At 41.3% G+C, this 20059-nt stretch overlaps 1 protein-coding gene across 1 annotated transcript in view; it reads left to right on the forward strand.

Annotated features, from left to right (window-relative positions):
• Positions 1-526: 526 nt before the first annotated feature.
• Positions 527-20059, forward strand: part of TUSC3 (tumor suppressor candidate 3) — a 95920-nt gene continuing 76387 nt past the window's right edge. The window contains exon 1 of the mRNA XM_036457440.2: positions 527-879. Within this exon, the coding sequence (XP_036313333.1) occupies positions 742-879 (138 nt within the window). The 5' untranslated portion in view covers positions 527-741. The remainder of the gene's footprint in view (positions 880-20059) is intronic.

Here is a 20059-nt window from a genome sequence, read left to right on the forward strand (position 1 = left end):
ACCTGCAGCTCGGTGCTCCATGAATGCTTCATGAGAAGGAACTAAAGGAAGGTGTGCAGATTGGCACCTCCTTGGCAGGTGCCAGGAAGGGCTGTGAGGTTGTGGGCAGCTACCGTGTCTCCAGGGGCTGGGGATTATGTCAGAGGCGGTTCAGAGGTCCCTTTAGGTGAGCCCCAGCTGTGTTCCTAAACATGCACTCCAGGAGCCTGGCCTGTGCCTTTTGTCTCTAGTGGCCAGGTCCTGGCTAATTCCTCAAAGCGCTTCCATTCTATCCCAGCAGACAGGTCTGATGTGGGTCCAGGTAGCGCTGGGCGCCCAGGCCCAGGCGCCTCCCTACGACTAGCCTCGGCCTCAGGGGCAGGAAGGCCTAGGGTTGGCCTAGGGTTGAGGTCAGGGAGCTGGAGATGCACGCCGCCCCGCAGCGCGGTCTCCATGGCAGCGCCGTCTCCATGGCAACGGCGGGGCGCGCGGCGCCGCTCCCTGGCCACGCCCACTTCCTGCCCCATCCCCGGCTTCCCAGGCCCCTCTCCCCGGGAACCGGATGCTCTGTCCGTTTCCTCCTCCTCCTCCTCCTCCGCGTCCTCCGCCGCCGCCACGGCGGGGGTCCCCGGCGGAGCCGCAGGCAGCCACCTCCAGGGCACGGGCGGGGCCCCGGCGGCGGCCGGCGTGGTGGCCGGTGTGGGGCGCCGGGCGGAGCTGGGCGCGCACGGTTACCGCGCGTGGAGGAGGCACCCGGCGGCGATGGGGGCCGCGGGCGCTCCTTCACGCCGCAGGCCGGCGGGGCGGCGGCCGTGGCACCTGCCCGCCGGCAGCTTCCCGTTCCTCCTGCTCCTGCTGCTCCTGTGCATCCAGCTCGGCGGCGGGCAGAAGAAGAAAGAGGTAGGACGGACCCCAGGGCCTTCCTCCGCCGGCCGGCTGGGGCGGGGGAGGGGTGGAGGGGGGGGTGGGAAACGGACGCGTTGCTAGGCAACCCAGCCGCCGGGCCCCGGGGTGATGTTGGCCTCGGGGCGGGCTGAGGGGGCGGGAAGCCTTGGGGCAGGGCCTTTGGGTGCCCTGGTCTCCGAGGTGGGTGAGCCCAGGGCTTTCTCAGAAGAGGAAGCCCCGGTGGACGCACGGTGCGCCTGGGCATCTCACACCTTTCAGACTTTCAGACCCCGGCGCCCTTGACCCTCAATTGGAGTCAAGGACCTTGAGGCCCTGGAGCCACGCACTGGAGCGTTTGGGATGTGAAAACACCCTTTGGGAGTGTCTGTGCCTGTGTTATTTTTTTGTATGTTGATCTCCACGTATAATTGCCATGCAAATATATTTGTAAAGATCGCATCATCTAATGTCTGTCCTAGGCCTCTGATAACTTGGGTGAGGGCGAGGGTTGAAGTGACTGATTTTATTTATAGTGGAGCTATTTTGCAAATTTCAGTAATCCTCCTTTCCCTGGGATCCGGCAGGATCAGACAGATATTTATTTTGGAAGTGTGAGTAAGGTCTCTAATTGCACATCCTAGTAGTTAAAAGTATTTTCTTTATATAATTCAAGATGGTTTTTCCTGGTGAAGTTTTACACGTGGCTCAAGAGATAATTCGGGTTTAAAATATTACACAGTTCCTCGATAGCTGGATAGAGAGAGTGGAAAACAAATAGAAAGCCACACACAGGAAATAATTTTGGTTCTCTTTCTCCTTGCCTGAAACAATTCTGAACTCAATCTTCTTCCCGTTAACTTTTTTTTTTTTTAATTCAAGTTGCTATTTACTCAGATTATTACAATTGTTCCTCTTTATTCCCTTTAACTTTTTATTTTATTTTAATATGAAAGTAGGCCATATACAATTCTTGGTGGAGTTCTGGTGAGAGGTTTAGAAAAGAACCATATTTAAATTAAAACTGTACTTACATATAAATTAAAAATATGTCTCCTAGCATTTTATATACTATGGTCCAAGAGTTTTAGATATCATAGTCTGTCTTAAGACAGTAGTATGGTTTTTTTTTGTTTGTTTGTTTGTTTGTTTTGGGGGGGTTGGGGGGCGATTACCACAGCAGACAATTAAACGATGAGGAAATTCTGTTTGATCTCCTCGAAAGAACACTGTGATCACAGTAATTTTCAGGTGAAAGAAAAACTTTAAAAGAGGCCTAAAAAGTGTACATCCGCAAAACAGCATCTTCAATTTTGCATACTTATGTGAAAAACTTTGTTAATCTATCATAGTTATACGTTGCAATAACATCTCAGTTAAAATATTTTTAAATGAAAAGTTAGGGAGAAAATGGTTGAGGATTAAAAAACAATTGTCTTCCAAAACTGCTTTTTAGGTGGGAGAGCCTAATACAGGCATATCTCATTTTATTGCACTTTTTTACAAATTGTAAAAGGTGTTGCATTTTTACAAGGTGTTGCATTTTTTACAAATTGAGGGCAAGCCTCTCCACCTGCAAAAAGTTTAGAATGTGCTTTGTTGCAGTAATCTGGGACCAAACCATCAATATCTCTGAGGTATGCCTGTATTATGTGCTGGTATTGCAGAATCCACCTGTTTTATTTAAGGGAAAAGAAGAGCAAAATAACAACTTACATAGTGGACGTTTTAATACTCAATGAGCACCCACATCTCTGAAGTCTTGTTCAGTTCTCTGTCTGGTACTCGGTTAAAAAACTGATCTCTTCCGACAGAGGAAGAAAAACACTCTTTATTGGAAATGCTGGGAAATGGTTGGTTACTGAGGTGGTACTTTTTTGACCATATGTCTGTCTCTGCTGAGTTTAGAACCGCATGCCCAGTGTGAGGTTTGCCACCATTGAACCAGAAAGTAAGGCAGTTAGAATTTAATTTACTACATTATGTATTACTGACACATGAATGATGTATTCCTTTGTTCTGGGGAAGCCAAATTGAAGTCTGAAGTTGAACCCGGGATCAAGAATGGACGTTAGTCTTATTTTATTTATTTATTATTTATTTATTTATTTATTATATTTTTACTGATTTCAGAGAGATAAACACCACTAATGAGAGAGAATCATCATCCGGCTGCCTCTGGCATGCCCCGTATGGGGGTAGGGAGACGGAGCCTACAACTCAGCCATTGCCCTGATTGGCAATGGAACCATGACCTCCTGGTTCATAGGTCAACACTTAACCACTGAGCAACACTGGCCAGGCGGACCTTAGTCACTTTTAAGGAAGAAATAGTTATGACAGTAATTGTTATCACCATAGGTTGTTGAGTCAAACAGATGGTTCAGTTACAGATCAGCTCCTGTCTAATTGTATGACATGAGACATACCACCTGACTTTCCTGATCTTTAGTTTCTCCGCTTTAAAAACAGATATAAGACTAACTAAAGTGATTAATAAAATGTCTAGAATATGATGATTAATAATTGGTAGCTATTATTACATGTTCCACATTTAAATGAAAGCATTATATATGATGAAGCCCTAAAATGTGATAATACTCTTAAAAGTTAATTATTTTGCTAAATACTCGGACTTGATAATAATTATACGTTATATAGTTACTGGAATAAATTGTCTAGTATCCTATATAATAAAACCCTAATATGCAAATTGACCGAATGGCAGAACGACTGGCCGCTATGACTTGTTCTTTTCTGACCACCAGGGGACAGACACTCCACTCGGGAGCTGCCCCCTGGTGGTCAGTGCGCTCCCATAGGGGGAGTGCTGCTCAGCCAGAAGCCAGGCTCACTGCTGGCGAGTGCAGCAGCAGTGACAGCCTCTCCTGCCTCCACAGTAGCACTAAGGATGTCCCTGTAAGGAGCGGGCCTAAGCCCTCAGTCAGACATCCCCCAGTGGCTGCCCAGTGGTGGTCAGTGCGCTCCCACAGGGGGAGTGCAACTCAACCAGAAGCTGGGCTCACGGCTGGCAAATGCAGCCTCTCCCACCTCTGCTGCAGGTCGACAGTAAGGAGCAAGGGGTCCCAGATACTGAGAGGGTGTAGGATGGGCTGAAGGACCACCTGCAGTGCATGAATTTTGTGCACTGGGCCTCTAGTTTTATTATAAAACAGTGAGAATTCCAAGCTCTTGCATTGCTTGAGAACTTCCCACTAGGACACTTTGCATCATGAAAGAATTGGTAGCATGTATGGATTTTTGTGTGTGTATATATGTGTGAGTGTGTGTGTGTGTGTGTGTTTCTTGATGGAGATATTTACAATCATTAAAAAATAATTAGTTTTGTTATATTCTCTAAGACTATAGTCAAGAGAAATAAGTGAACAGGCAAAGATAATTGACTAGAGATTTTTATAGTCACTTTCTTTAATTATGTTGAATACAGTCATTAAAAACGAATTTTTGAGTCCTTACTCATGTTGTCATATGACTGTGGGAGACTAGCCTCTTAGTGGTATGTCATTTGCTCTTCTGGTATGTCATGGAGTTTCTTTATTTTGATGGTGTTTCTATTATGTCATTAACACTTATCACCTAATCAACTTCATTTAGAATTGTTTTAATCTGTAATGGCCACTTCTGATAATACAAAAAGAACTCAAATCCTGTAATTATTTCCAGTGGACTTACTGACTTTGCCATCATCAAAAGCAGCTGTTATAATAATTTGTCCTTTCTTCAAGAAAATGACCAGTTACATGGATTAAGAAAGTATTAAAGGAAGTTTCTGTTTCATCTTTACCCCCTGCCAAACTGTGCCTCCTAACACCAGCTAAGGTTCCTAAGACTGGATGATAAGCTTTTTTATGCATCTATTTGCCAAAGCCAAAACTGTGGGCACATTTCACTTAGTCTTAAGCCTTTACTCCGTATGACTTCTTTTGCCCCACTTGTTCCCCCACCTCAGTTAAAGATCCTCCCCCTGCACATTCTCTGACCACTGCTGGTTAGGGTGCCATCTAAGTTCTTTGCTTACTTTTTAAGTGCTTTTCCTGAGTGAGCCTATGTGTAACTCTCCTGTTTCATATCTCACCGCTCATACATGCTTCCCTCCAGCGCCAACTCAGATTACTCCATCCTCCTGCTTTGGATGGGATTCCTCCCCAGTGCTCACATGGCTGGATCTCTGCGCTTCTTTCTTTAGAGCAGTGTTTCCCAAAGTGGTAAGCGTACCCCCAGGGGTATGGGAAGAGTTTGGTGGGGGTACGTGTTGCACTGGAGTTTGGTGGGAATATGGACTGCACTGTGCTTAGCTGCGCCTAATTCTATGTTCTCATGAGTACGAGGGGTACTCAGTGTTACGGAAATTATAGAAGGGGTACACATATGTCAAAAATTTGGGAAACACTGCTCTAGAGCACTGATGTGCATTTGCATCCATTTTTAGCACAGATGAGACCCTGGGAGTGGGTGGCTGAGGTGGCGTTGACCCTACTGTTGGAACTGATGGGGACATGGGGGACATGGAGCTGAATGGGGAGGTATAGTAAGATGGTTTATGTGCACTTGATTCAATACTCAGAATGATGGGAGGGTGAACGGTTGTGGCCAAGGGTTCATTAGATAGCAGTGACTAAACAAGGTTAGATAATGTTATGATTTTAAGATATGCCTCCTAAAGGAGCAGGAGTTTTTATGGGAGGATACAGAAGTAAGAGGGTGCTAGTTCTACTCCCATCCCCGACTGAAAATTAAGAAGAATGCTTTCAATTTTAGTAGCTCTGGGGTTTGACAAAGAGGTTAAGGGAGTGAACACTCATTACAGAAATGTAATACATAAGGAATTAGTTGTGATTTTGAAAATTTTACATAAGTTTCCCCCGTTGATATGATGACAGTATTGAAGTCTTTTTTTTTAAAATATATTTTATTGATTTTGTACAGAGAGGAAGGGAGAGAGATACAGAGTTAGAAACATCGATGAGAGAGAGTCATCGATCAGCTGCCTCTTGCATACCCCCTACTGGGATGTGCCCACAACCAAGGTACATGCCCTTGACCTGAATTGAACCTGGGACCCTTCAATCCCCAAGCCGACGCTCTATCCATTGAGCCAAACTGGTTTCGGCAGTATTGAAGTCTTAAAATGAGAAATTGGTAGACAGTTAATGATAACCTTCATTTTTTTTATACCTTACTTTCAAGGTCTCAAACCAATTTTCTGATTTTATGACATTTTTTATGAATCAGATAAGCTTTTTGCCTTTGCAATATTTCATAGATGTATGGAATATTGCTTCTGTATAAAGGATCTTGTAGAAATTTGGTAACATGATATTTTACAAATTGCAGCCTTTTATTTAGCAGTATCAGCATTAGATATTCTTATAGACTGTTTCAGCTGTGGATCACTTTATAAGATATAAGCCAGTATGAATTTAAATAACTATTACCGTATTTTTTGGACCATAAGACGCACTTTTTTCCCCCCAGAACTGGGGGGAAAAAGTCCCTGCGTCTTATGGTCCAAATATAGCCTACACATATACTTTAAAAAAAAAGTTTTTTTACTTGCCCGGCTCTGTGTGGTCTCTGTGTGCTTGCCCGGCTCTAAAATGGTTCTAAATGCTGCTGTTTACTTTACAGGGTTGATTACATGTGTTTATGACTGTGATGTTGGGTTTTAATGCACATAAAATATTTTAGGACACTATTTGTTTCGGAATCTTTTTTTCTTCATTTCCCTTCTCTAAAAACTGGTGCGTCTTATGGTCCGGTGCGTCTTATGGTCCGAAAAATACGGTAGTTCTCTGATTAAAAATATATTAATACTATGATTCTGGCATATAAATTATCAAAACCATAAACAAATCGAGGCATTAATAAACTTTTCAGTAATCTTTCATGCTTAAGAAGCAACTGGAAAAACAGCAGAGTTAACAATGAGGCAGGAGTCTCTGGCTCCAAAGATTTTTGAAGAGAAAAACTCTCCCAAGCATTTTCCTATAATCAGGGTGTCATTACAGAATTACTGCCTGGTGTTAAGAACTGCGGTAATTTTACCAACCACTGTAGTCTCACGGATTTCTTCTGAGATGCTATTTGTAGATTGCACATAAAATGTCCTGGTTTAAAATAATCTCCTCTCTCAGAGAGCGTGATATATATAGCTAGTAATAGAACTGCTTAGCAATTGATCTTTCCATCGCTCTTATTTGCTTTTTTTAAGATGAATAATCCATATGAGCATTTAAGAAATGGGATACAAATGCAAAGATGGTCTGTATGTTAGTTTTCTATCAAAGCATAACAAATTACTGCAAATGTATTGACTTAAAATAACTCCAGTAACACCCTCACACCTCCCCTTTTTAAAAAATCTAATTTCTATAGGTCAGAAGCATGGCCTAGCTGGGTTAATCCATTCAGGGCCTCACAGGCTGAAAGTAAGGTGTGGCTAGGCTAGTGGTCTGCAAACTGTGGCTCTCGAGCCACATGCGGCTCTTCGACCCCTTGATTGTGGCTCTTCCACAAAATACCATGGCCTGGGCAAGTCTGTTTTGAAGAACTGGCATTAGAAGAAGTTTAAGTTTAAAAAATTTGGCTCTCAAAAAGAAATTTCAATTGTTGTGCTGTTGATATTTGGCTCTATTGACTAATGAGTTTGCTGACCACTGGGCGAGGCTGATTCTCACTTGGACCTCTAGGTCCACGTTACAGCTCATTCAGGTTGTGGCAGAATGTAGTTTCTAGCAGACATGGGACCAAGTTTCTTGTGTTCTTGCTGGCTATGCTCTCTAGGCTCTCTGAGCCACCCTCCACAGGCAGTTTACAGCATGGTTATTAGCTTCCTTCCCGGCCAGCAGGACCGTTCTTTGACATGTTTAATTGCTTTGAAAATGCCCATTAGGTTAGGCCCACCCAATGTAATTCCCCTTTTGAATAGCTCAGCTGATTAGGCACTTGACATCTGCAGATCTTTGGCATATAAGGTAACATAATTATGGGAGTGCTCTTCTGTCACATTCACAATCTTGTCCATGCTCACCGAGAGGGAATTATTTAAGGATCATTGGGGATTATTTTAGAATTCTACACTCCTAAAGTGAGTAAGCTCACATTTTTGAGATTTTTATATATATTTAAATGGTGGTTTACAAAGTTCAACATAAACAGATATGATAGTGTATAAAGCTCATCACTCTGAAATTGCATAGTACTGAGAAATAATTATTCACAAAAATTAGAAATGATAAGAATTATTTTATTATTTTAAAATATGTTTTTACTGATTTCAGACAAAGGAAAGGAGCAGGAGAGAGTTACAGAAACATCAATGATGAGAGAGAATCATCTTTTGGCTGCCTCCGGCATGCCTCCTACTGGGGATTGAGCAGAACCCAGGCATGTGCCTGGCCAGTGTTGCTCAGTGATTGATTAATAACCCATGTACCAGCGTTTCTCCAGATACCAAATAAACTGATGATGAAGTTTGGGATAATAATCTATATTTTCTTTTTCACAGGGGGAAACTAGCAATTATACATTAAAAAGGAATTAAGAATTTTATAGAAATGTCTCTCCTCCCACCCATTATAGCATAAACCACTACTGTTCTTTTATCAGATTTTTACTTGCACTTTCAAAATAGCAGAATTATGTATTCTGAATAGTAAGTTCAGATCTTTGTAAGCCTCACAGCAGTGAACCGTCCATTTCCAAACTGTCCTGACTAATATTAGAGAGAACATTAGGAGCATACCTAAGTTGAAATAACTATATTGTTTTTGAGTTCACATTTCTCTATCAGCTAAAATAAAAATAAAAAGTGATTTCTTGTCTCATTTAAAATATTCTTTGTAGCACCTTACCTTCTTCATTCTCCTGCCAACAGACTGATAGTATAAAAGTAAATTATGAAATCCATTGTCCACATTTCATTACTAAGTCTGAATAGTGTAAGATTTAAAGACAATGCCATAATAAAATTGACACTTTATGTGCCATTATTCTATAGTGGTTTGAAAGATGCATACATCTTTTTAATAGCCACTTTTGTTAGTGCATTCACAGTGACTGGGCATATTTGTCAGCAGCTTCTAGAGAGCTACTTCTGTTGCTTTCCGGCTGTGGCTTTAATATTTTTCATCAGACTTCATTATATTTTTTCTACATTCGTGGGTGGTGTGCCAGAGTTGTTTACTACATCAGTTTTGTCTTCTTCATAGGCACAAGCTAGACTACACTCCCAGCTTCCTCCACATTCATGCAGGGCCCTGTGACCGAGTCCTGGGCAATGGCATGTGACTGGAAGGGACTGGAGCCATCTCCAGCCTGGCCCATAAAGGTGTGCCTGGTCTACCACCTGCTCAGGGGACTCTTCTGCATTGACTCATCACCAGCTTCCCTGTGAGGGTGTGTGCCAGGGTGCCCCTGAGGTCGGAAAGGAGGAGAAAGCCACCACTTAGGAGAGGTAGATTCAGGAGATCACGGTATTAGTTTTCTGTGGTTGCTGTAACAAGTTATCACAAATGTACTTGCTTAAAACTGCACATTTCCCTTCCCGTTAGAGATCAAAAGTCTAAAATCTGCCTCTCTGGGCTAAAGTCAAGGGGTCTTCAAGGCTGTGGAAGTTCCTTGTCTTTTCAGCTCTGAGAGGCTGCCTCCGTTCTTCCTGATTCCTCATCTGCCTCACTCTAGCCTCTTGCTTGCATCTCACATCTCCTATTGACTGATCCTCCCTCTCCTAAAACCCCACTTGGCTAATGTAGGCTAATCTTATTTCATGATTAGTCAAATCTACACAGTTTCTTTTAGCACGAACTGTAATATGCTCCAAGTTTCTGGGGATTAGGATGTTAATATGTGGGGTGGGCCCTGACTAATTTGGCTCAGTGGATAGAGCGTCAGCCTGCGGACCCAGGTTCAATTCTGGTCAAGGGCATGTACCTTGGTTGCAGGCACATCCCCAGTAGGTGGTGTGCAGGAGGCAGCTGATCAATGTTTCTCTCTCATTGATGTTTCTAACTCTGTATCATTCTCCCTTCCTCTCTGTAAAAAATCAATGAAATATATTTTTAAAAATATATGGGGTGGGACATTGTTTAGCCTGTCACAACTACCCAGTAGTTGTAGACCAAGATACTTGGTGGAAGTCTTTAAGAACTATAAGAGCTCTTGAGAATCACCTTGGCGATGCCTGCTGACATTGTGGGTAGCTGCTTTTGTTACCTTTGTTTCTCCTGTCTCCGCAGTGATGTTCTAAGCTGCCCCTATTTTTTTTTTTTTTTTGCTACAGTACTATAGTCAGGTTTATGTTTCATAATTAAAGATGCTAAAACTAAGTAATAAAACAAGTCTCTTTCTGTGTATTTAAACACTTGATTTGGAGCAGTATGTGTTCCTTGTATTTATGTTTATGATTATAGTATACAAAGAAAACCGATCCTAACATTTTGTCCATCACTTATTAAGAAAATCACAATCTCATCCTCTGAACTAACTCATTGGTATGCATCATTTGCTTCCCTCTACATTATCAGAATTAGAACAGTGTGCTCATGAAATAAACTTCTTGCAAGGTCTAAACTCGCGTGGAATTCAGTAGCTATTCTTTATGTATACTCTCTCATAACAGGAGTTTGATTGCTGGCATATTTTCACCAGATTTAAAATGTTTCTAGAGCTCAGAAGCAAATCTCAATGGCTGGTGTCTCGAGGAACATAGCTTTCAAGCCACAGCATCATCTGATTTATTTTTCATAGAATTGTTTTGAATAAGTGGTATTACAATATTATCTCTTTAAGATGAGAGAACCCCACAAAGTTCAAGGTTGCACAGTTGGTAAAGGAACAGAGCTGTGCCTCACACATTGGCCTCTTTTCTCATCAGGCATGCCTCAGTGTAGGCGCATGTACTTGTACTTGCCTCGTAAGAGACACATTTTCCTGAAAGTCGTAGCATGCATCATAGTGTGTTCTAATTTGGTCTTCAGTTAGCAGTGGCTACCAGCAGAGGCATTAATGAATCTGCTATTGTCTCGGCCAATTGGGGATCCACACAAAGGTTCTAGTCATAGCTGCTTTATCTCTGACTCTGTCCTCCTGGGTAAGCCAAGCCATTCCATCGCTCTGTCACAATACTTCATTAGCTAAAAAAAATCAGAGTTGAGCTAGATCAAAGATGGCGCTCAACCTTCGCACCTTATCATTCATTTTAAGGAAAGAGTGGAGAACACTATGGCAGTAGGAAGAGCTTTATTTTCAAAAGAGCACAAAAGTTAATATTTTTTCAATTAAAATATTCTCTTACTTTTTTTAAAAATTAGTCACCATCAATAACTCTCTGGATGTTTTCATAGTACATTTTTTTTATCCCCTCAAATATTAGCATAATGTCCTTTATATTATTCATCTACAATTCTCCCTTAGAACTTAGTCCAGTGTATTCCTCAGATTAGATACTTTAAGTATTTTTTTAATACTTAGGAGTAGTTGCAAACATTTCTGAAGTATACAAGCTCGCCTCCCTCTCCCTGTAACTCAAATAAATAGTAGTTGGAAAGAGGCCAGTGTCTTAATCTAGTTAAAATGATGAACAGTATTTCACAGAAATAAAAAAAAAAAAAAAAGCTTTGAGGTCATTTATATAAAATTAAGTCAAAATGATAAAAATTCAGTCAGTTGCTCATATGCTAAAATTTAACTTTTAATTGCAAGTAGTCATCTGTTAGAAAGAATAATGAATGAAGAAGTGATGCTTTTGTTGTGATTTTTTTCAATAAAATAATAATATAGTATGATGGACATCTTCAGTTAATGCATGACCTTTGGAGCATAATTCTGGAGTTCATTTTCACAAAAATATTAATTTTACCAGTTTTTTCAATGGCCATCTTTCAGTTCTTGCAGATTTACATAATTCTTTTTTGAAGTGCCATTTTATCTTTCTCTTTTCATATGTTAATTGTAATAATGCTTACAAGTCCTCATTTGTCATTGGTTTGGCATATAATTTGAGTAGTTCTCCTCTATCAGTTTTAAAAAATAAAATTGCTGAAAACCTTTGCTAAATATAAGGTTGCAGTCAAATGTAAGAATGACCAAAAAATAGTGTGACATGGTGTGCAGGGATAGATGCTTGGGTGGAATAAGAATGGATGTCTGCATAGGTATTACTTTTATAACTGGTTGGACATTAGTGAATTTAACATAAATAGCTTTTGCCTCTCTACGCATCTTTGAAGTTTTGCTGGGCACACATTTAACACTTAGATAAGGAGGATCTACTGTGCCTGAAACCTTTGATGAAGTTGCTGAGTTGAGAGGCTTGTTTGTGTTCCGGTTGCTGGTAAGGAAGGTCACATTAAATAGGGGTGCAGGAGTACTTTTATTTTTTCTGTTCTCTGTAGCCTCCCTCCTTTCCTCCTCCTTCCTTTTTTTTTTTTTTTTTTTTTCCTTAACAGCTCCTCCTTGATGACCACACAGGTACGTCTGTTACCAGGCCAGGCCACTCAGACTGCATATCCCACTTGTCATATTTGGTACACGGTTAGGCAGGTGACTGAGTCATTCATTGGGATTTTTTCTAAGTGGAACCAGCAGCACGGTTATCTTACTGCTAATCGGCGCATGAAATTGGAAGGATGGGATTTTAGGTTGCCTATCACTTCTGGCATGAAAAACTCTGATACACAGAAGCTAAGCAGATAAACAAAGAGATTTTCAGTAAATATTTGAGTACTGACTCTGTCAGTCTTTGTTCTAGGTGCCACTGATTCAGAAAATAAATCAAGCTCTTGGATCTAGTCATCCCTGAAGCCAGGAGCTCCTTCCTTTCCTGCTGGATGTGCATATACAGTTCCTTTGCAGCCATGCTAGACTGGACCAGGCTTATGTCATTTTTAATTAAAGGAGTTTTGATAAATATGAAATCCATTTATCACTTTTTCAGCTGTGATTAAGAAGGTAATACAGAATTTAATATATATATAAATAAATTCAAATTGGTAAAATACACACTTATCTTCATAGTACAGGTACAGAATGCAGGAGCTGGCTAAGCTAATCCTTTCCTTAGGTAATTTTAGCTTTTTTCCATTGCCACTTTGGCATGGTATTTTGTTCCTGGAAGTTTTCCTGTTTTTTTTTAATCCTTTATCAGGCTTAGGTGGACAGAGCAAGGGAAATTAAGCATTTTCCTGTTAAGGGAGCCTAACTGGCATTCAAATCCGTAATCCACTTCTTAGTAACTTATTCATTTTTATTAGTTTTTGCCACTTGATAGCTTCCTCCATCCAACCTTCCATCCTCCACCACCACCCTCAAGATCTTTTGAGATTAACCTGCTGCATTTCTCATTATTGTTACTAAAATGGTACAATTATGATTATAAGTATACATATACTTCATGAGAATGGGGAAATTGCATAGGAGGCATCATCCTTTCCCTAGTGGTCAATTTCTTTTTTTCTGTGCTGAGTTGTCCCTGCCCAGCTCTCATCTCTTCTCTCGGGCAGTTAGAGGTCATCAGGTGCTCTCTTTTGCTCAGGTCCTTGCTTTTCTTTCTTCTCCCACCTTTTTTATTTTATTTTTTTATTGATTTCTGAGAGGAAGGGAGAGGAAGAGAGAGAGAGAAGCATCAATGATGAGAGAGAATCATTCATCAGCTACCTCCTGCACCCCCCTCACTGGGGATGGAGCCCACAACCCTGGCATGTGCCCTTGACCAGGAAAGAACCCGGAACCCTTCAGTCTGCAGGCCAAGACTATTTGCTGAGCCAAACCGGCTAGGGCTGCTCAGGCCCTTTCTTAAAGCTGGAGCAGCTTTTTCTCCTTGAACACGTAGGGTTAGGTGGGCCTGGAAAATAGAGGTGGCTTATAAACCATTCACCTGCCTCTTAGCTCCAGGAGAATAATGTCTGCCTTGATTATTTTTTCTGGTACCTGCCTCTCAAAGCTTGCTTCAGGGTTTTGACTCACAGTTGTTTCTCTAAGAGCGAGAGCTCATGTTCTGACTAACGTCGTCTCAATCCTCTTGAGAATTTGGGGGCGTTTCCATCCTTGTCTCAGTCAGTTTGGGCTGCTACAACAAAACACCATGGCCTGGGTGACTTACACGCAACAGAAACTGATTTTTCCCATTTCTGGAGGCTGGAGGTCTAATCAGGGTGCCAGCATTGTCGGGTTCTGGAAGACCCTCTACCAGGTTGCAGATGGTTGATTTCTCATTTAATCCTACAGGGTGCATAAAGGGCAAGCAAACTCGGGGGTTCTTTTCATAAGGCATTGATCCAATTCACCCTCATGACCTAATCACCTCCCAAAAGGCCCTACTCAGTACCATCGCATTGGGCACATGTGTCAAACACAAGGCCCGCGGGCCAAATCCGTCCCGCGACGCCTTGCAATGTGGCCCGCACCGCGCTGTCATCACTGCACTCCGCTGCGTTTCCATCACAATGACAGTTTATGACTGTTCAGTAAACCATTTGGCCCATGATTTAGGCTGGATTTTAGAACTCTGTTTGAGTTCGACACCCCTAGCATTGGGAGTTAGGATTTCAACATGTGAATTTGGGGTGACACAAATATTCAGTCTACTGCAACCACCTTAGAGGAGTTGGTCAGTATAACATCATTTTAAGCTAGATGTTACACTTTGTGTTCAAATGGGTTTTCATGTAGTAGGTGTAAGTCACTTGGAAAACATTTAGAGGGGTCAGCCAATTAGAAGCTAATAAGCATGTCTGACCTCATACTTACAGTTGTAAGGGATGTCTCCAGCTATGGAACTAACAATCCTGGTGGTGTTATGTGTTAAGATTTTTTTTAAAGGTAAAAAGGTAGTTTAACTTTTGGGATTTTTTTTCTACTGAGCATTTAGTTCTTATTTAAAATTTTCTTGATTTGTTCTTTTAAAAAATTTTATACTTAATTATCAAAAGCAATGAGCATTTAAAAAATATACTGTCATCAAAAGTATACATTTTATGGGACATATTCAATCAACTGAATAATTTTTGCATATGTATACATATTTTTGTATATAAATATACTAGAGGCGTGGTGCACGAAATTTGTGCATGGTGGGAAGGGGGGTGAGTGTCCCTGAGCCCCACTGGGATCGAGCCTAAATGGGCAGTTGGACATCCCTCGAGGGGTTCCAGATTGGAGAGGGTGCAGGCTGGGCTGAGGGACACACCCCGTCCCCATGCACAAAATTCGTGCACGGGGCCTCTAGTATTAAAATAATTATTAATTGCAAATGAATATACCGTGTTTCCCCGAAAATAAGACATCCTCCAAAAATAAGACCTAGCGCATGGAAAGATAAGACATCCCCTGAAAATAAGACCTAGCGTAGCTTTGGTAGAAAAAATTAATATAAGACACTGTCTTATTTTCGGGGAAACAGGGTAATAGCAACTGAAAATGATTACCAGTTTCAGATTTTGAGACTGATCTTAGTATTCTTTTCTTGTTGAAATTTAAAAGTAATTATACTTTGGGTTCTTTATTTGCTGCTACTTAGCACAAAATTTGTCTTTTTACTTTTTCTTTTAAATTTTTTATTTGTGTAGTGGCTTGCCTGGGTTAATTCTTGCAGTGATCTGTTTTTCCTGCAGGGATCAACCTCTGATTAGTTTTTTCCCCCTCGTTTTTATTTTTAAGCCTGGCTCCCTAGGATTTTCAGGTTTTGGTTAGAGGTTGTGATTAAGAGCTCAGACCCACTCAGTCTTCCATGCTGGCCAGTGATCTGTGTGGGGTTTGAGGAATGTCTTCGAATCTCGGAATTTTCCTGTCTGCATTTAGCCAGGGCTTAGCAGCTGGCAGGCACTTTTTCTGATTCTTCCTGAATGTCATCTGTGTAGGCTCTTTTTGGCCTTTTCTTTCCCTGAATCCCTCAGTTAGAGTTATGCTGAGTACATTGTTTTCCTGCTGTTTCTGGTGTCTTTTTTTCTCCAGTTGTTTGCCATTATGCTCTCTCTTGTTTTGCATAATACCCCAGGCAGTGTTGTGGAACTGCTGGCTCTCCTGTCCTGCTTCTCTTCCTGAGGCCTCTGCTGAACTGTCTTGGAACTGGGGGTGGGGAGATAGATGGCCGCCTAGGAGTGGGAGTTAGAGGAAACGGGAGCCCCCAGTCTTCTTCAAGAGTGGAACCCCCACTTTCTGCCCTGTGAACAGGGCTGGGTGAGGGGAAGCAGTCTCCTCTTCTTTCTTAGGTGCTTTGCCCAGAATAGAAGGCCTGCAAAGCCAAGCATTTCTGGCTTTAAATGCCATGGATTCCTGCTGTTCTTACCAAGATTCCTTGGCTTCTCTTGAATAAAGGCTTCTCAAGTTTTGCATGCCCTTATGTTTCAGAGATCAGAAGGATTGTTCTTGATAATTTTCACCAGTTTCCTTCTGTTTTGCTGCGAAAGAGGGGCTGCCCCACTCCTCTCAAGGCCGTTTTGGAAATCTGACTCCAGAAAGCATCTCAGAGATAATTATGCACCTGACAGATGATGAAATCAATACATGGGAGACTTAATAATACTATGTACCCTTTGGTGAAGAATCTGACCCTTTTTTCTCTCTCTTCCTAATTTTAGATTCCACGTATTCTACAATTTCAGTGGCTCCTAAACTGTTATTAAGTTAGTATAAAATTTAATTTTGAGATAGTATGACATGTTTTGAGACCAAACTAGCTGGGATGTGGTTGACACGGCTGTGAAATCTCTCTCCACTGAAACCAGGGCTGATTGTGAGAGCCTAGGTGGATGAGCCTAGGTGTCTGTAGCTCTCAGTGAATTTCCGCTCAGGTAGCGAGGTCAGTTCTTCTGTGAAGAATATGTGCACATGGTGGTTGTGCTGCCCCACTACACTTGGTAGCACCTATTAATTAAAGTCATTTGTTTAATAAATGACATAAAGTACCCTGTTTCCCCGAAAACAAGACAGTATCTTATATTAATTTCTGCTCCCAAAGATGCGCTAGGTCTTATTTTCAGGGGGTGTCTTATTTTTCCATGAAGAAGAATACGGTACACATTTATTGTTAAATGAAAATAAAGGAAATTTATTACCTGTATATGGTACAGTAGGATGGTAGTTGTCAACACAAACCAGACAAACTGTGAATCCTGCAGTATCAAGAATTTACTCATTTATTCAATGACAATCATGTCGTCATCTTCTGGAACATCATCATAACAATCCAATTCCTGAATTTCCTGGTGAATTTCTTGTGACTCCATTTCTTTCAGAATCAGTGGACCAAATCTCTCATGTTTAGCCTGGGGGGGGGGGCTTATTTTCGGGGGGATGCCTTATATTTCACTCAGAAGGAAACCTGTAAGTAGGTCTTATTTTCGGAGGATGTCTTATTTTTGGGGAAACATTGTATTTGTAGTGATTTAAAATAGGAAAAGTAACAACTAATGTGTATCCACCCTCTCACAGTTGCTCTTTTTACATATTATTTCATAGGTTTAAGGCATACACAGTTGACAAGCTGTAGTTAAGGTTTTTACTGGTTCTTGAAATTAAATGTAATAATGTTTGAAAGACAAGCAATATTACTTTACCTTTGCAGGATTGATTTGACTGGTTTCTGTGCTTCTGTATTAATTGTAGAGTTGTGTTTTTTTTTTTTGTTTTTTTCCTATTTCTATAAAAGAATGCCATTGGGGTTTTGATAGGGATTTTACTGATTCTGTAGATCACGTTAGGTACAGTAGTATTTTTGTGCCCGGTAGATTCTGGAACCCACAGACCACCAGGCAGCCGAGTCCGATGCAAAGGCAGAAAGTCTTTATTTATTCTAGCCCGGGCTAGGGTCTGAGCCGGGGCTCCAGCGCAGTGGCCTCACCCGTTCCAAACTCGGACCGGCTCTAAGTTTCCTTCTAAGTGTTATACTATAGCCCAGCTATGCAAGCAAGCACCCTTTGCCTCCCCACTCCCCGCTCCCTTGCATAAGTCCTCTTTTGCCATTGAGGCATCTCCAGGGTGGTTGTCTCCGTGATCACAGGTTCGGCTGGTCTGTTTCCGTGAATGCATTCCGCAGCGATCAGGTCGCTCAGTTCCCCGGAGGTGAATCCCACAGGGTCAGGTCGGTGGTCATGAGATGAGTATCATGAGATGAGCACCTAAGGGATGAAACTTTATCGTTTGTATTTTGTCTTTACTCAACCTTATATTTATTTATTGTTGTATTCTGGTTTTACTCAACCTTACATTATGGACATTTTAACAATACTAAGTCTTCCAGTCCATGAACACAAGAGTCTTTCCATTTGTTTGTGCCTGCTTTAAGTCATTCTTCAATGTTTTGTAGTTCTCATTATGCAAATCTTTCACCTCCTTAGTTGTTGTGGTTTGTTTGTTTGTTTGTTTTAGTTTTTTTGGTAAGTATTTTGTTGTTTTTGCTGCTGTTAAAAATGGGATTGTTTTTTAAATTTCCCCCCCACAACGTTTGTTGTTAATGTGTTGAAATGCATATTGCTGATATGAATGTAATATGGTGTAGCCACTATGGGAAACAGTGTGGAAGTTCCTCAAAAAAATTAAAAATGCTGATATGAATGTAATATGGTGTATTCACTATAGGAAACAGTGTGGAAGTTCCTCAAAAAAATTAAAAATGGAACTGACTTGTAACCCAGCGATTCCACTCCTGGGTATTTACCAAAAAGCAACTAAAGTAAACATTGTGAGGAGATAACTGCACCCCCATGTTCATTGCAGCACTATTCCCAACAGCCAGTATGCAGAAGCAGTGTGTGTCCATCAGTCGATGGCTGGACAAAGGAAATGGGGTATGCAGTCAGCCATAGAAAGGGGAGCATATGTGACAACATGAATAAACCTTGAGAATACTATGCTAAGTGAAATGCCAGTCACCAAAAGAAAATACAGCATGACTCCACTTACATGAGGTATGGGAAATAGTTCAGTTCGTTGAATCAAAGAGTGAAATGGTAGTTGCTGGGCACTGAGGTGGGGAATTGGGGAGTTACTACTAATCAATGCCTGTGAAGATTTAGTTAAGCAAGTTGAACGAGTTCTAGAAATGTGCTGTTCACATTGCAGTTATGGTCAACAGTAATTCAGGTGACTTAAAATTTCATTAAGAGGGAAATCTTATGTTAAGTTCTTACTAACTAAACAAAAATTTTAAAAAATTATCCCCCCCAACGTCATTTTAGGCACAATTGAAAACCATTATGAATGTAACAAAAGGTGTCAACGATACTGCATTAAGATACATCCTAAGATACATGTACTCCCTCACTCTCCCAGAATTTTCTGCCGGCTAGCCAGGGAGCATTTAGAGATGTCAGTTGAATAAGTCAGTGGCATTGAACATTTCTGGTAGGAGGGGCAGTCGCTGCTGATGAGGTTTCTCCTTTCCCGCCCCCCCCCCCCCCCCCACACACACACTGCATTCCTTCCCATGCTGGGAAAATAGGAATTTTTTTTTCTTTTCTGAAGATGCTTTAGAATTTCTTCTCTTGTTTTTAATGGTTTAGTGATCCTGAGTTGAGTTCTAACTACAGATTGGTAATAGTGCTCTATAAGTTTTGGCAGGTTTTTAGATTTCAGTTTTTTAGCAATTTGATATTGAAGAAAAAAACTTTTTAAAAACTTTAAAAACTCGAGTATTAAATAGGTTAACTATTCTTACATGAGATCACACACATTTCATACATAGAGTGGGACAAACGTAGGTTTACAGTTGTGAGTGTGCAAAACTTTATTTTGCATTATTTTATTTATGAATTGTATTATTTTCCGTACAAACAAATGTATTAGTATATATATGAACCGTGGATCAGTTAATGTTATTTGTCAAACCCTGTTTACCACTACTGTGTGAAATGCTGTTTCCAGCACTTTACAGATACAAACTTAGTGTTGTGATTTGCTACTCATTGTAGTGTAAGGTTGAGTAAAACCAGAATACAACAATAAATATAAGGTTGAGTAAAGGCAGAATTCAATACTTTATGGCAAACATTAAAGCAAGGCTAGGCCCCGAGGGAGGTTTCATCCCTTAGGTGCTCATCTCATGATACTCATGACCACCGACCTGACCCTGTGGGATTCACCTCCGGGGAACTGAGCGACCTGATCGCTGTGGAATGCATTCACGGAACAGACCAGCCGAACCTGTGATCACGGAGACAACCACCCCGGAGATGCCGCAATG

This window comes from Pipistrellus kuhlii, unplaced genomic scaffold (genome assembly GCF_014108245.1).
Source record: "Pipistrellus kuhlii isolate mPipKuh1 unplaced genomic scaffold, mPipKuh1.p scaffold_m20_p_3, whole genome shotgun sequence".
Lineage (NCBI taxonomy): Eukaryota > Metazoa > Chordata > Mammalia > Chiroptera > Vespertilionidae > Pipistrellus > Pipistrellus kuhlii.